Genomic DNA, 16456 nt, shown 5'->3' on the forward strand with positions numbered 1-16456 from the left:
TTTCTTCGTCTGACTTATCTTACTTAGCATAATTCCCTCAATGTCCATCCATGTTGCTACAAATTGCAAGATTTCCTTCTTTCTTATGGCTGAATAGTATTTCTTTGTATATGTGTACCATATTTTCTTTATTCATTTATCTGATGATGGACACTTAGGTTGCTACCATGTTTTGGCTTTTGTAAATAATGCTGAAATGATCAGGGGGGTGCATATGGCTTTTAGAGATAGTGATTTCCTTTCCTTTGGATGAATATCCAGAAGCAGAAATTCTGGGTCATATGGTAGTTCTGTTTTGAACTTTTTAAGGACCTGCCACACTGTTTTCCATAGTAGCTGCACCAATTCCCCCCACCAGTGCATATGGGTTCCCTTTTGTCCACATCCTTGCCAACACTTATCTCTTGTCTTTTTGATGATAGCCATTCTAACAGGCATGAGATGATGCCTCATTGGGATTTTGATTTGCATTTCCTTGAAGATTAATGATATCAAGCATCTTTTCCATGTACCTGTTGGCCATTTCTAAGTCGTCTTTGAAATATCTGCCCCCCTTTTTTTTAATAGATGTCTGTGCTCCAGCAGAAGTTGGTGTTTCTTCCTTACGTGTCCTTTGCTTTTCCACTCTCCATGTCTTTGTTTGTGCTGTAGCTTTCATCTATGATTACAGAGTAAATATACAAACTCCCAGTACACACACTACCATGACCACATGGCAGGTACTATGCAAAGTACTACATTATACAGTACTGATTAAAATAGATATGGTCTCTGCCTTTCTGGAAATGACAGGAAAAGTCCCTGTTAAGATGCCATAAAGACTCCTCAAATAAAGGCTTCTCTGATCTCTCTGGATACAACTCCTTTTAATGAACAGCAGTAGACTGTTCAAGCCAGTGAGGGTATTATTTGCGTGTGGTATTATAGGTCAAGCCAGTGAGGGTATTATTTGAGCTTTGCCTTGGCCCACACACATATTGTATTGTGACCTCTCTGAAGGCTAGTAATGTATAGCTTATTTTTTTACTTCACATGCACACTGATTGCCAGTGATTATTTGCTGAAAAAATTGGTGAATTTCTGGATATAGGAAATAGCATGGGCAAAGAAAAAGGAGATGCTTGTCATATTCAAGTGTCAGCAAGTAGAAGAACTTGTTTGGAGTGGAAGCAGAAAGAAGTAAGATTAGAAAGTACAGGAGTCAATAAGGGAGTAGTTGATGATAGAACATAAAGACAGAATTAATTGGATTTTTTAAATGAAGTATTTTTAAAATTTTATTTTTAATTGAGATATAATTGATATATAACATTAATTTCATGATTCAATATTTGTATATATATTGCAAAATGATAGCCACAGTAAGTCTACTTAACATCCATCACCATACATGGTTTAAAAAAATTCACTGATGTGGCTCCGCCCAAGCCCCAGCCAGTCCTGACTGGAGGGAGGTACCAGCTTTAAGGTCACTGTCGTGCGTACCACTCTTGCAGCTATTCTGACCTTTCTAGGACCAAGCCCTTCCCAGCCTCTGTTTTCTCCCTGGCCATTTGTTACCCGTAGAAAGCCTTCTGCTAACCTGTTGACCTATTAAGATGCCACTCCTCATAATAGGTCTAGTTTAAAAAACCACATCCCCACAAAGAGAATCAGTCACCTCCAGTATGCCGTAGCACTTAGCACAGGACATCCAGCGAAGGGGCACTGGAGAAACACATTCCTACAGACAGATGCTGGCTGGACACAGGAGCTTCACGACCACTGGAGTAGCCAGACAGTTAACACAAATCAAGGAAAAACTGGAGGTTTTAAGTCCTTAGTTTCAGGAAAGCATACACATAAACCATTCAACCTGGTCTATTTTTTATTACTGATTTATCATCATTGTTTTAACAAACTATAGATTTATCATATTTCCATAATAAATATATTTCTGAAAGAATATTTAAACCCTGAGAAACATAGTATTTTAGCACTTTTTACTGGAAACGGTGTTAAAGTGGATTCAGTTCACACCAGACACTTGTGTAACGGCCCATACAAATGCATCCAAGTTGAGAGATGGATGTTATTGTTTCTAGTCTTCTGATTTTTAAAGCTTCATAGCATCTAGAAGAGCTATTTTAGTCTCAGAAGAGATTCATTTACATTGTTCAAGGCATTCTTTTGAAAGTGAAAATGCATTGTGCGTGTAGTAACAAGGAAGAATGGAGTATAGAATACTATCATGAGTATTTATGAAAAGTGGAATGCTTGACAAAATTACCCAAGTATTTTAAATTGATCGTTTTTTTCAAGGTTAAATTGTCTAAGACTAGAGCCCTTAGAATCTTTTAAAAATTAAAAAGGGATTTTAATTTTTTATTAATTTATTGATAATACAATAAGTAAAATACTATGTACATTTTAACTGCAACATTCGTAACATTTGAGTACTTACTGAATGTGAGGCACTGTTCCAAGTACACTTATTTCCCATCTTTCGTTTGGGGTTGATATGCAATTCAGTCTGGCCATCTTTAGTGGAGGATCACTAAAATAAGACTCAAGTCTAGATTTTAATCCCTTGTTACTACTGTCCTGAAACCTTAGTCAGATCACTGTAATCTCTCTGAAATCTGTAAAAGGAAAGGGGAGGTCTGCTTATCTCCCTGAGGTACTGTCTCCATACTTGTATGAATGTTTTATCATTTATATGAAATTTAAAGGTCATTTCAGGGGTTTTGACTTTTTGTATTTTGAAATATACATCTATAAAATACTACGTACATATTTATAGATCAATGAATACTTTAAAATAAAACAATCATTTAACCACTGACCAGGCAGAGAACTAGAATGTTCTCAGCTTCCAAATGTGCCCACGTGCCCCTGTCTCTGTCCACAAACCCTTCCTGACACAGTTAACCATTAGACTGTATTTCGTGATAATCATTTCTTTGCTTTTCTTTTTAGTTTTACTACCAATGTATTAATCCTTAAAATTATACTCGCTCAAGTACAATTTACATATAAATTATATACGTAACGTTATACATGTTTGAACTTTACATGATTAAATCATTGTATGTATCCTTTTGAAATTTGCTTCTTTATTTATTGTCATGAAAGTCCTTCATGTTGTTGCTTATGGTGTCATTTGTTCACTTTCATATCCATTACATGAATATACTATTTATTCTATTGTTGGTGGATAGTTGGGTCAATTCTGTTGGAGATCTCTTATGAAACTAGTAGTGGATGGGGGGTGGTGTGTGTGTGTGTGTGTGTGTGTGTGTGTGTGTGTGTGTGTGTGTGTCTTCAACTGTATTAAATAGTGCCAAACTGTTTGCCAGAGTTCTTATGTTCCCCCAGCACTTAAAGAGCTTCTTCATTGTGTCACACGTTTGCTAATACTTTGTATCTTCAGACTTTGTAATTTTTACCAATTCATATAAGTTTTTATAACTGCTTTAATCATGGAATTTCCTTTCTGACCACAGCTTGTCTGATCCCAGTGAAGCAATCTCCTGTTAACAAGAAAATCATCATCATCTTAGAGAATTTGGAAAAATCTTCATTGTCTGAGTTGTTGGGGGACTTTTTGGCACCTCTGGAAAATCGCAGCACTGAAAGCCCCTGTACTTTTCAAAAAGGTAAAGACCAGACTATGCTGACAAGCAGGGGGTCCTGTGGGGTCATTTTATTCTTGCTGTTCCCCAGAGTACACGTTGTACTTCATATTCTTTCTTTGACTTATTTTAATTTGCATTTGTCTCATAATATGGCTTGCCGAAGTCGGACTTTTGCTTCTGGTTTGTTTTAGGAAATGGAACGTCGGAATATTACTACTTTCATGAAAACTGCTTTCTGATGGGCACTGTTGCCAAGGCCTGCCTCCAGGGCTCCGACCTGCTGGTGCAGCAGCATTTCCGCTGGGTGCAGCTGCGGTGGGACAGCGAGCCCATGCAGGGCCTGCTGCAGAGGTTGTTAAGACGGAAGGTTGTGAATAAGGTAACTGCCTGCAGCTGTAGCCTGCTGTTGGGAGAGGGGCTTTGGTGTCAGGAGACCTGACTGACTTCTACCATTTATTGTGTGGCCTCGTGCAAGTGCAATGTTTGGATATTCAAGGGTTAAATAAGATAATGCACGTAAAACCCGTGACAGTTTCTGGATTATATCGATAATGTAAAACCCATAGCAGATTCTGGACTATACTAAATTTTAAAAAAAAAGCAAACAGGTTTTATTGTTATAAACTGTTCTCAAGGAGTCTCACCAAGTCCTAAATGCTATAGAAAGCTGGATTAGGAAATTAATCACTCTTCTTAAGGATGAGCCACTGCTGTGGGAGGCCTTCCGGACATTGTCCATGCCATCCACTCGAGCTAGTTTTACTATATGACTGTTACACTGGCTATAGTAAATATTAAAAAGTCACATGAAAAATTAGAATTCTCTATCTTTTGACACATTTTTAAGAGAAGCAATAACTTTTAGTGATTTTTTTCAGAATAATAAATATTCTATATTCTCACAAATAACAAATTTAACTTAAGGCTGACCAAATCTACTCCATTACTATTTAAATATTCTTAAGCTGGACCAGCAGCGGAGTGTCAAGGTGGATTTGAAATAAGAGTGTGATTTAGCATGAGTTTTTTCATTTAATTCTGCACAATCAGCCCACTTGGAGGCCAGTACCTTCATTGCATCATGCAGTATTTTAAGCTGTAAATAACACAATACTCCACTGCTAGCTGCTTCACTAAAAGAGGCTTTTTTCCCGTCATATAACCAGGTGGCATGTGGTAGGTGCTGGTAGGGACCGCTGGCTTCCGGTTAGCACCAATTCAGTGTCAGATCCTGGGTTTAGGGGAGTCTCTTGACCTCCCTTCAGGTTTGCAGGATGTCTGTCTGTAGGTGTGTCAGGCACTACACCCTCACACAGACATGTTCAAAGGCAGGAAGGAAGCAGGGTGCTATGGGGGCTAAAGAACTTTGGCAGTCTCCTGCTCGGAGGAAAACATCTTTTTCTGAAACTCCCAGAAACATAAGCCTTCCTCTTAATGTTTCATTAACCAGAATTGGTTTCATGCCCACCCGTTCACCACAGACTGTGGCCAGCCCTACCTTTCCAAGATCAAAGCTCTCCCCCAAATACCTGAACCAAATTCTGTGTCTGTTGTGTTATATTGAGCTTGTGCATATGCATGCGTTTGCGGGTGGGGATCACGGGAGGTGGGTGGAGGGAGAAATGTGGGGTGGGAATGTCTTTGGTAGTTTTGTGAACAGTGCCTGTCACTCATGATTTGAATTAGTATCTGAAATTCCTAATTTAAGCAGAGACATCTTCTACCCCAAGTGACATTACAGTCAGTTGGCTGGTCATAAATATATGCTTTTGACCAAAGCACAGCCCTCATGTGATCTTAACCAGTAAGAGAAAAGGTGAGGTAAAGACAATTATAGGTCTGTAACTTTTCAAATTCCATCAACTTAATCATTATTAATACTTAAATTTCTTTGCCAAGAAAACACATAAATAATCATAAGATACCAGTTTTTTCTTATAGTTTAGTTTAGAGCAGTTTTAGATTTGCAGTAAAATCAAGAGGAATGTACAGAAATTTCTCATATACCCTCTGCCCCACACTTGAACGGCCTTTCTCGTTATCAACACCACTCACCAGAGTGATACAGTTTTTACTAAGGATGAACCTACCTTGACACATCATAATCCTAAAGTCCATAGTTTACCTAAGAAAAAATAAGGAACACTTCCTGAACGATGTGTCATCATTGTTCAGGAGCCATGCTAATCTTTGGAAGGTACCAGCCTCTATAGATGTGGCACTATTTCAGGTAAAAGGAACTTCTCCTCTCCCCACTCCAGCTCTCTGGTAAACATAGTTTGAAAAAGATTGATTTTACTTATTTTGAAAGGAAAGTTCCAAGCTTCAAGCTCACCTCTCTTCTCCATTATGTTTGAGAATGGAAATGTGGGGTGTGCTGTGAAGAACAGAAAGGGCAGAAAAGGGTAATGTATTTATTTCATTTACCAAGAATCACTTCAAGTAGGCTAATGAAAAGGATTCCTGGGGTAAGTGTACAATGAGAATGAATGACTTATGCAAACATCAGAAATTTTGTAAATGCAGAACAGAACCAAATCTTTGGGGGCACTTAGCAGCACCCTGGCACTCGATCACAGTTTCTTCTCCAATTCCTTAAAGGGTTATAAGTAAATAGACGTTTAAGGACAATTCCAGACTTCCTATTAATATTTTTAATATACTTTTATTAGTAGAAAATAAATATTCAACCATCATGAATTGTAATACATGATCTCATTCTTGCTGGACACATATCAGAAAAAGGAAGAGAAATATGATTGTTCTTGTTTTTAAGAGAAGGGAAATATGATAACAGATCCCAAAGCCTCATGGAACACTGATACTTTAACAGCACTGCTGGTGTTACTGAGCCACTCTTTCTTTTTTACTTGACCAAATTATATCCCTTCATGTAGGACATACCAACATTCATAGATTGTCCCCAGTTTTAATATCATAACTACTTGGTAAAGCAAAGATTGATGTGACTCTCTTTCTTATAGATACAGAGTTCATTGCTATATCTGACTTCTAAAGAATTGAGGGACATTTCTCCTCATAGTAAATAAATCTTTGTCCTTGCCCAAACCCTCTGTACTACCAAAAAAGGACTTGATTTTATAAAATATAATTCTAAAAATAATTGCTCTAATCACACCATGTGTTACACAGTATTGAAAATTTGCACGTTTTAAAATTTGAAAACAAATTTTTTTATGCCAGCAGAGCTCTGTATATTTTGATGAAGATAGCATTTTAGCTTAGACCTTCCTTTTAGGAAAATTAAAATTAATACAAGGTGAACTTTCCACAGATCTAGATGTACCATGTACTATCTTATCACCCAAAATATTCAAATATTTAATGTTTTTTATTTCATTAATTCAGAATCCTTTTATGAACACCTAAGGCCCTGTGAAGTCTTCTATATACATGTAAACAGTGACTTCTCCCAGAATTGATGTTTAAGAATTCATCTAAGGTTTCTCCTTAGTCTACTTATTGCTCTGTTGTGTCCAAACCCTTTTGTTTCATGTAGCAAGCTACAGACATATGCTAACACATGTAATAGTGTGTGTTATTAGCTATCCCACCTTCAGCCACCCCAAGTGAAGATAAAATCAGATTTAGCTACATTTTTGTTTATAGTTTTAAATGTATATATTTTTAATTTTGGACTATTAAAAACAAAAGGAAAAGAAGCACTGTTCTAAGTCAAGCTCCTGTGTTTCTCCTCCTTGTCTCTCTAGTTCAAAGGTCAGGTGCCCTCCCCCTGTGATCCTGTGTGCAGGATAGTCGACTGGGCTCTGGCCGTCTGGCGCCAGCTCAATACCTGCCTGGCCCGCTTGGGCACACCTGAAGCACTTCTTGGGCCAAAATACTTCCTGTCTTGTCCTATAGTCCCAGGGCATGCCCAAGCAACGGTGAAGTAAGTGTCATTTCTTCTGATTTGCCTGTTTAAAGTAGCCATGGCTAGTTTGGGATGCTTGCAAGTAAGAATGCTGAAGGGGCTACCTGGTACCAGCCACCTCCTGTCATCAACGTGGAGTGCCAGACCTCTGTGCTTCTATCAGAAGATGACTGTGACTTGTCTGATGGGTAGCTTTAAAGGAAACAATTTTTACTAAGAACTAGAGAGCAGTTTCCCTGTTATAAAACTCTCTTCAAAGTCACGTGTGACTTACTGTGCTGTGTCTCTTGGGGAAGGCTCCTTTGAGAAATTCAGTCAAGTAACCTGTAACCAAATGAAGCCAAAACCTTACCTTTTATTGATGAATTAAAAGCTTCCTCTTTTATTAATGAGACTTATGTTCTTACTATGTTTTCCTGTGGAGCAGCTTATGAGAACTGACATATAAACAATAAGGTTAATGAAATAGAAAATCAGGAGGAAATTGAAAAGAGGAAATATTTGTCACAGTCCAGCTTAGTAAGGGTTCTGTGATTAGCTGTTAGCTCTGATTCTGCACTTTCTTGGCATCCTGGTAATCAGAAATCCATTTTGGTAAGCTGGGGATGCAAGCCATATATCTTCTCTATTGTAAGACAAACTGTTAATTTAATAACAGCTGATTGAGGGAAAGGAACTATTACCGTGTTAAAATAGACACAGTATTCTCTTGCTAAAGAGCAGAAATACATTTATTCATATAATTATCCCCTTTTTCATTAGTATTACAAGTAAGTTTACCTTTCATATCCAGAGTCTCAAGATTCTTAGGAGCCAGTTTTGGCCTTGCCTGTCTGGAGCACATTCATCGTCAAGAACTGTAGAGGCTCTGACATTTTTACCCCATTTGCAAGCTAACGAGTTAGCCTGTCACAGATTCAGGATGACGGGTTAGTGGCCGAGGACTTCATCACTCACAGCACAGCCCCAGCCTGTGCTTCCCATCTGCATTGGTTTCCAAGTGATGCACAGCGGCCCAGGTGGATGCCATCTTTATGTCACAGCTTGGAACTCCAAGCTTGGGAATCTCTTAGTCTTCTAAAGGGAGTGCTGTCAGATCTGCCTGCCCTTTGTCCTAGGAGGAGACATTACTTTCATTATCCTCATCAAGAAACAAATCAGCCCTCTACTCCAGAACGAGACACTGTCTCTGTCTTCCAAGGCTATGTTCTCTACTAATATTCTTGAAAAGTTAGTCCAGAACAAAATCTGATACAGAACATACAGAAGTGTCATGGAGAATTGTCTTCTAATAGCCATATTTAGGAACTGCTATTTTTTTTTTTTTTAAAACAAAGCTCATCACCTTTACCCATTTAGCACTTTCAGAAGTACCTACGCAAGTCTGACTCCTACTGTAGAAAGAATACCAGATTTTTTTCTGTATTCTCTATTTTTTTTTCTTGAATTACATATCACTGGACAGTAACAGAGAAGCTTAAAATAAATAGATATTTGATACTTGAATAAAAGTTTTAACAGTCTTAAAAGGCTTATGCCATTATCTGATAGCTTTGAAAACTTTCCTATTCTAGGAGATAGTCTTTTTTTAATAATTTTTTTTTATTTTTTAATTACAGTTGGCATACAATATTATATTAGTTTCAAGTGTACAACATAGTGATTAGACATTTATATAACTTACAAAGTGATCACCTTGATAAATCTAGTACCCATCTGACACTATACATAGTTATTGCAATATTATTGACTATATTCTTTATTCTATACTTTATATCCCCAGGACTATTTTGTAACTACCAATCTGTACTTCTTAATCTGTTCCCTTTTTTCACCCACCCCCTCAACCCGCCTCCCTTTTGGCAACCATCAGAATGTTCTCTGTATCTATGACTTTGTTTCTGTTTTGTTTGTTTTGTTCTCTGGATTCCATATGTAAATGGAATCATATGGCATTTGACTTTGACTCCACTCAGCACAATACCCTCTAGGTCCATCCATATTGTTGCAGATGGCAAAATTTCATTCTTTTTTATGGCTGAATAATATTTTATTGTATATATGTACCACCTCTTCTTTATCCATTCATCCATTGATGGACACCCAGGTTGCTTCCATATCTTGACTATTGTAAATAATGCTGCAATGAACATATGGATTCACATATGCTCCTTCAAAGTAGTGTTTTGGGTTTCTTCGGATAAATACCCAGAAGTAAAATTACTGAGTCCTTCTTTGTCTCTTGTTATAGCCTTTGTTTTAAAGTCTATTTTGTCTGGTATAATATTGCTACTCTAGCTTTTTTTTTTTTCCATTTTCATGAAATACCTTATTACACCCTTTTACTTTGAGTCTCTATGTTTTTTGATCTGAAGCGAGTCTCCTGTAGGCAGCGTATGTGAGGGTATTGTTTTCTTACCAATCTTTTGATTGGAACATTTAATCCATTTACATTTAAAGTAATCGTTGATAGATACGTAGTTATTGCCATTTTATTATTCTTATTTTTGATCTTTTTTTTTTTCTATTTTTCTTAAGGAAGTTCTTCCAGCATTTCCTGTAATACTGGTTTGGTTCTGTAGAGACTATCTTTACAGCCTTAATTCTACAACAAAATGTAATCTTTTTGAAGGAATTTTAATTGGTATTAGGTACTCCAAATTTGAGCTGAGTTCTCACTGCTACAGCTATTAATGCAAGGCCCACCTGAAGCGACAGCTGGTTGACCCAATCCCCTCTCTACAGGGCTAAGCTCTCCCACGTGCAGACACTGAGCCCTTGCTTTGGTGCAGATAGATTTAATTTGCCAAAGATTATTAGATATATCCCATTTTCAGAAATATTAACATATATTGAATGTCTTATTAAGGAAATATGGCAAATAAGTTTACGCTATTTAGACATAGACTCATAGGAAATCTATTTTCCAGACTTCTTCTGTCTGTAAATTTACCTTCTTTTCCATGTATTTTATCATACATTCATCCAACACATACTCAAGCAATGATTCCTGCTCTTAAGGATCTTATAAAGTGAAAGGAGAGGGACATGTAAATAGTTTCATTTGAAACCCATTATATTTTCGGGCAATGTCAAAGAATTCTAGGGTTGGATAATTTCACTTGTTGCAAAACTACCTGGGAAAGGTAGCACATCTATAAGAACACTTATGTTTTTTCCATGGTCTTCAGACTGTCTGTTGTAGAGTGGTGTGTACTTCGTGAGAGGCCTGGTGCTAACTGTGAGTCTGCCCCTCTCTTGTAAGGTGGATGTCTAAGCTGTGGAATGCTGTCATTGCACCCAGAGTTCAAGAAGCAATACTGTTAAGGGCCTCCGTGAAAAGACAACCCGGCCTTGTGCAAACAACTGCTAAGAAACACCCTAGCCAAGGACAGCAGGCTCTGGTTAAAGCTGCTCTCAGCATCTTGCTCAATAAAGCTGTTCTGCATGGCTGTCCCCTCCAGAGAGCAGGTATGTGGGTTTGTGCTGGAAGAAGAGGAAATTCATGCTCTTATGTAATATTTGTTTGAATTTGTTATTAGGGAGCTCTCTTTTCTCTGTTCGTAACTAGAGCAATTAGCTTGACTCAGTGGACATTTCACACTATTGCTCTAGAACTCTCTGTTTTTTAATTATTGGCTCATGTTGAAATTTTAGACCTCCAAGTAAAGTCTGCTGGTTCACAAAACCTTTGCTTGGGTATTAAGCATGCCTGTCATTTTGAAGAGTCTTATTTCTTTTGAGAGTGGCAGATGTATTTTGTTTGATTCTGTGAAACTGTATTATCACTGCCTTCCTTTTTGGCAAAACATGATTTGTGTTGTTTCAGAGCTAGACCAGCATACAGCTGATTTCAAAGGAGGAAATTTCCCTTTATCTATAGTTTCGAGTTATAACAGTTGTAGCAAGAAGAAAGGAGAAAGTGGTGCCTGGAGAAAGGCAAGCACCAGTCCTCGCAAGAAGTCTGGCCGCTTCTCTTCACCCACCTGGAATAAGCTGGACCTGAATGAGGAAGGTAAGAGGGGCAGGCATGCCACCTAGAGGTACGTGGACACTCAGGGTCTAGTTTCTGAATGCCAGTGTGCTTTTATTTTTATCACTGTTCATTCAACAAAATTCTGAGGTTTTCAGAGCACATTTTCATGGAATAAAAGTATGTAGTAGATATACTTCCAAAAATATTCTGAAGCCCCCTATCTAAAAATAATCTTTTATACTAGAATTTTGAAATTAAATATATCTTTACCATGTTAATAATGACCTTTTTATTAGATTTTGTGCTGTTTACAGTTAAATTTACATAATACAATAATTGAACTTTGGCATATTTCTCTCTTTTAATGTGTCATCCCTAAGCCAATCTTAATTTTTTTAAGTATATGTACAGATATATTCCATACCATTTAAGGCCTTTAGGGTGAATCAGTTTTACATATTTCTTTTTCATATATGGTATGTAACATGTACCAGGTTATCTTCTAGGCAGTGGAAATAGAGCAGTGAAAACAGTAAAAATTCCTGCCCTTATAGAATTTACATTCTAATAAATCATTAAACAGATTCTATATAATGGAACATCATTTATAAAAAAGGAATATGCAAGTTTTCATTCTAACAAAGAAGACATAAGACATCTATGTCTGGTGTTAGATCTACTCCTTTAAATTTTAATAATAGGATATCAAAAATTATACAAATTATAAATGACTTCCCTTAGGGAAATCTATGTTTGAACAAGAATAAATAGATGTTCCAACCTCATATGCATTGTGGATTTATGATATACGTAATCAATTTTAGGTTTTCAGGAGCCCCTTCAACCCCCAATTTATTGTTTTATGTAATTTTATGCCAACTTTATAGCTACGGGGTTGCTAAATAAGAGACTACGATGCCTAAAATCTTAAAACATAAAAAATTTCTTTTTTAAAGTGTTATTTATTTTTAATGGGATATATTCTGACCCGAAGAGCTTGCCATTACTTCCCAAGATTAGATTTAGAGAATATCATTAGATTTCAGCCCCCAGTATAGCATAGAGTCTCCCCAGGTGACTTTCTGTAGCAAGGATTATACCTCTCACTTGTTAATCTCATTAGAGTATGCAGAAGAGATCTAAGATGAGGATTATCATCTCCATATACAGACAACAACACTGAGGTTCAGGAACCCTGGGCTACCTGCTCCAATCCCCTCTCCTGAAAGCATGGAATTCTCAATCCATGTTTTTGTTTCTTGCAAATCCAATGCTGCTTTCTTCGGTCCATGCCACTCTAATCCTGTGGCCCATGTAATAATAATGCACAAGCACTCAGATAAATGGACACCATCCAGGCTCTTCGCTATCAAATCCAAGTTTATTACAATTTCTATAGGGTTTAGGACCAACTTCTTCCTTGAGCCAAATAATTACCAAACAATAAGCATTGTCAATGTATACTTCAGAATTGACAAAATCAATAAATCAATAAATCTCAGAAAACTGTATCAGGTAAAATATCAAAAAATAAAAGAAAAATTGAATTATAAATGATTTTAAATGTATTTATATTTTCAATAATCCTTTCAGTTTTAGAGCTATTTGATATAATATCAAATATGATATTCTTTGAAACATGAAACCTATTCAAAAGATTAATAAAATTGTGTGCAGACATAGTTTACACTGACTAAAACATTAAGATTTATAAAATCTAAAAACCAATTTTACAAAATAAAATTCATGGGCCATGAGTTTTAACCACACATCATGGTTAGGTGAATGAACCCCTGGTTGGTCAAGAACCAAAGATTTACATACCTCTCTAGTTATTATATTTTTATAATATTAATTTTTTTCATTAATTGCAATCAATATCAAATTATTACAATGTTTGGGTTGATTTGGGGGTTTTTTTGAAACCATTGTTTAAAAATATATCAAAATAGGAACCCTTTTGCATTCCATGTAGGTCACTGTGGCAGGTCATGAAGTTTGGTAAAGACATAGCCTCTTCCTTTCCTGACCCCAAACAGGAAAGCATGATACCAGGTTACAGGCCTGGGCACTTTTGGTATATCGGAAAAGCCACTAACTAGTCAATACTCTGACAATAATGACGAAAGTATGAGTAAAGAAACTAGTACAGAGATTGTCTCTGATGATCTGCTTTTAGTGAGGAGATCTTAAAGTCAATTTACTTTTCAAAATCATTCTCTAGAGAGAATTTGTGTTAGCAATATGCATACAGTTTTAGAATTCACTCAGAAGCAACTAAATACTTTAATGAGCTTATAAAATTTAGTGTGTATTATAAAAACAGACGTTTTGGGGAGTCTGCAATGGTTTATAACAGTGTTTCTTAAACATTTTTGACTATACTCTGCAGTGAGAAATATACTTTGCATCATGACCAGTACACACAAACCTATGCATTTGTGTGTATATATTACTGATACAAATCAAAATATTTACTGCAAGCAGTGCAATCTGATATTTTTTTGTTCTCTGTCATTTTGTATACTGTTCATATTTTCTATTCTGTATGGTGCAAAGCAATTAAAAGTTAAATTTCTACAGGTACACTACTAATGCCACACACACCGTGATACATTATGGGGCCACACATCAAAAACGGCACCTGATCTACACAGTCAGTGCTGGATGGAAGAGATAGAAAAAAGCAGGTATTAAACTCCTCTTAAGATGCTTTGAGAGCAAGAGCTTAGGACATAAGGACTTGACGACAGAGAAGAGGAGCCATTGCTAGAAGCAAAATTCAGGATTCTGAATGGAGTCTCGGGTGGTGTCAGTTGTACTGGCTTTAGTCGTAAATATATGAGACCTTCTTACAATGGCTGTGCAGGGAATTACATCCACACCCACTGCCCTGAAGAGAAATCCCTTGAGATAGATTCAGTCCAAACATAATGAAACTACAGCAGAGCCCATGGTCTATTTCTTTTAAATACAGAGTTCAAGTTCAAGATGCATAGGGTCAGTGATTCACTCTATTTAAATGATTGCATTTTTCCTTAAACAGGTATCAATAATACGACTACATCACAGCTGAATTTTAACAGGAATTCTCTGTCAAAACAAAAGTAAGTTCCTCTTTCAAATTAACTGTGAGCAAACAATACATGTTCTGATTATTAGTTTGTGCAACTATTATGCTGGGGTTTCTTTCCAGTTACAGTTGGCATTCAACAGTATGTTAGTTTCAAGTGTTCAACATAGTGAATAGACATTTATATACCCTACAAAGTGATCATCCTGATAAATTTAATACCATCTGACACCATACATAGTTATTACAATATTATTGACTATATTCCTTAGGCTATAGTTTACATTCCCATGACTCTTTCCTAACTACCTATCTGAACTTCTAAATCTCTTCCCCTTTTTTATCACCCCAAAACTCCTCCCATCTGGCCACCATCAAAATGTTCTCTGTATCTATGACTTTGTTTCTGTTTTGTTTGTTTATTTTGTTCTTTAGATTCCACACGTAAGTGGAATCATATGGCATTTGTCTTTCTCTGTCTGACCTTCTCCACTCAGCACAATACCTACTAGGTCTATCCATTGTTGTAGATGGCAAAATTTTATTCTTTTTTATGACTGAGTAATATACCATGTATATATGTACCACCTCTTTATCCATTCATCTATTGATGGACACCTAGGTTGCCTCCATATTTTGACTTTCGTAAACAGTGCTGCAATGAACATTTGGATTCACATGTGTCTTCAAAGTAGTGTTTTGGGTTTTTTTCAGATAAACACCCAGAAGTGGAATTACTGAGTCTCTTGTTATAACCTTTGTTTTAAAGTCTGTTTTGTCTGGTATAAGTATTACCCCTGCTTTTTTTTTTTTAATTTCCATTTCATGAAATATCTTATTACATCCTTTTACTTTGAGTCTGTGTGTCTTTCGAAGTGAGTCTCTTATAGGCAGCATATGTAGAAGTCTTGTTTTCTTATCCATTCAACCACCTTGTCTTTCGATTGGAACCTTTAATCCATTTACATTTAAAGTAATTGTTAATAGATATGTAGTTATTGCTGTTCTATTATTTTTATTTTTAATCATTTGTTTTTCTTCTTCTTAAGTCTTTCCAACATTTCCTGTAATACTGGCTTGGTGGTGATGAACTCCTTTAGCTTTTGCTTGTCTGGGAAGTTATTTATCTGTCCTTCGATTCTAAATGATGTTCCTTGTATTGGTTGTGTGTGCCCTCCTATTGTAGTTGAACCTTGGTTGCTGTTTGCACATCAATGGAAGGGATCGACCCTCAGGCTGATTGGTTGTGAGGACTGGCCAGTGACTACAGTGCAGTAGCTATTGTGCAGGAGCTGACCCTATGGAGCAGGATTTGCTTTAGCAGTGCTCTGGTGCCTTCCTTGTCTGCCCTTTGAGTGTGTTGTTCTCAAATGCAGCCCTGGTGATGCTCTGGCTCAGTACAAAGCTGGCTACTGGGAGTGCAGAACCCCGCTGGAAGGATCCTCACCACAGTTCAAGTTAAGCTATAGCCTGTGCCCTGCCCAGGGCCACCTGGCATGAGCAGTCCATAGGTGGCTGACATACTCACTGGGTTTGGAGGTACCTCAAGAAGCCAAGCCATGAACTGAAGCCGGCTACTGCTAGTGCCGGGCATGGGGCTGCTCATCAAGAGGTACAGGGCATGCCAAGGCCAGATGCTGCTTATCTGGGTTTTGTGAACCTTTGAGTTATTTTAGGGAATTCTGTAGCATGAGCCAAGACAGGCCATTTGTATGGAAAAGCCAGTGGAAGCGGATTGTGTGGGTCCATACACTGGGAGAGGTGGAGTCTCAGGGAATCGCTAGGGCAGGGATATTAATGTCAGCCAGGTTGATGGAAACTCAGCTATCGTGGCCACCTGGGCTGTAAACCACAATAGGGGACACTCAACAAAGAGACAATGGATTCTGCTAGCACTT

The 16456-nt window shown here is 37.2% G+C and overlaps 1 protein-coding gene across 1 annotated transcript in view; it reads left to right on the plus strand.

Annotated features, from left to right (window-relative positions):
- The window catches only part of CTTNBP2 (cortactin binding protein 2), an 87287-nt gene that overhangs the window by 61090 nt on the left and 9741 nt on the right, over nt 1-16456 (plus strand). The window contains exons 14-19 of the mRNA XM_023525606.1: nt 3486-3638; nt 3809-3996; nt 7349-7527; nt 10775-10980; nt 11339-11524; nt 14532-14592. Of these exons, the coding sequence (XP_023381374.1) occupies nt 3486-3638; nt 3809-3996; nt 7349-7527; nt 10775-10980; nt 11339-11524; nt 14532-14592 (973 nt within the window). The remainder of the gene's footprint in view (nt 1-3485; nt 3639-3808; nt 3997-7348; nt 7528-10774; nt 10981-11338; nt 11525-14531; nt 14593-16456) is intronic.

This window comes from Pteropus vampyrus, unplaced genomic scaffold (assembly GCF_000151845.1).
Source record: "Pteropus vampyrus isolate Shadow unplaced genomic scaffold, Pvam_2.0 Scaffold580, whole genome shotgun sequence".
NCBI lineage: Eukaryota > Metazoa > Chordata > Mammalia > Chiroptera > Pteropodidae > Pteropus > Pteropus vampyrus.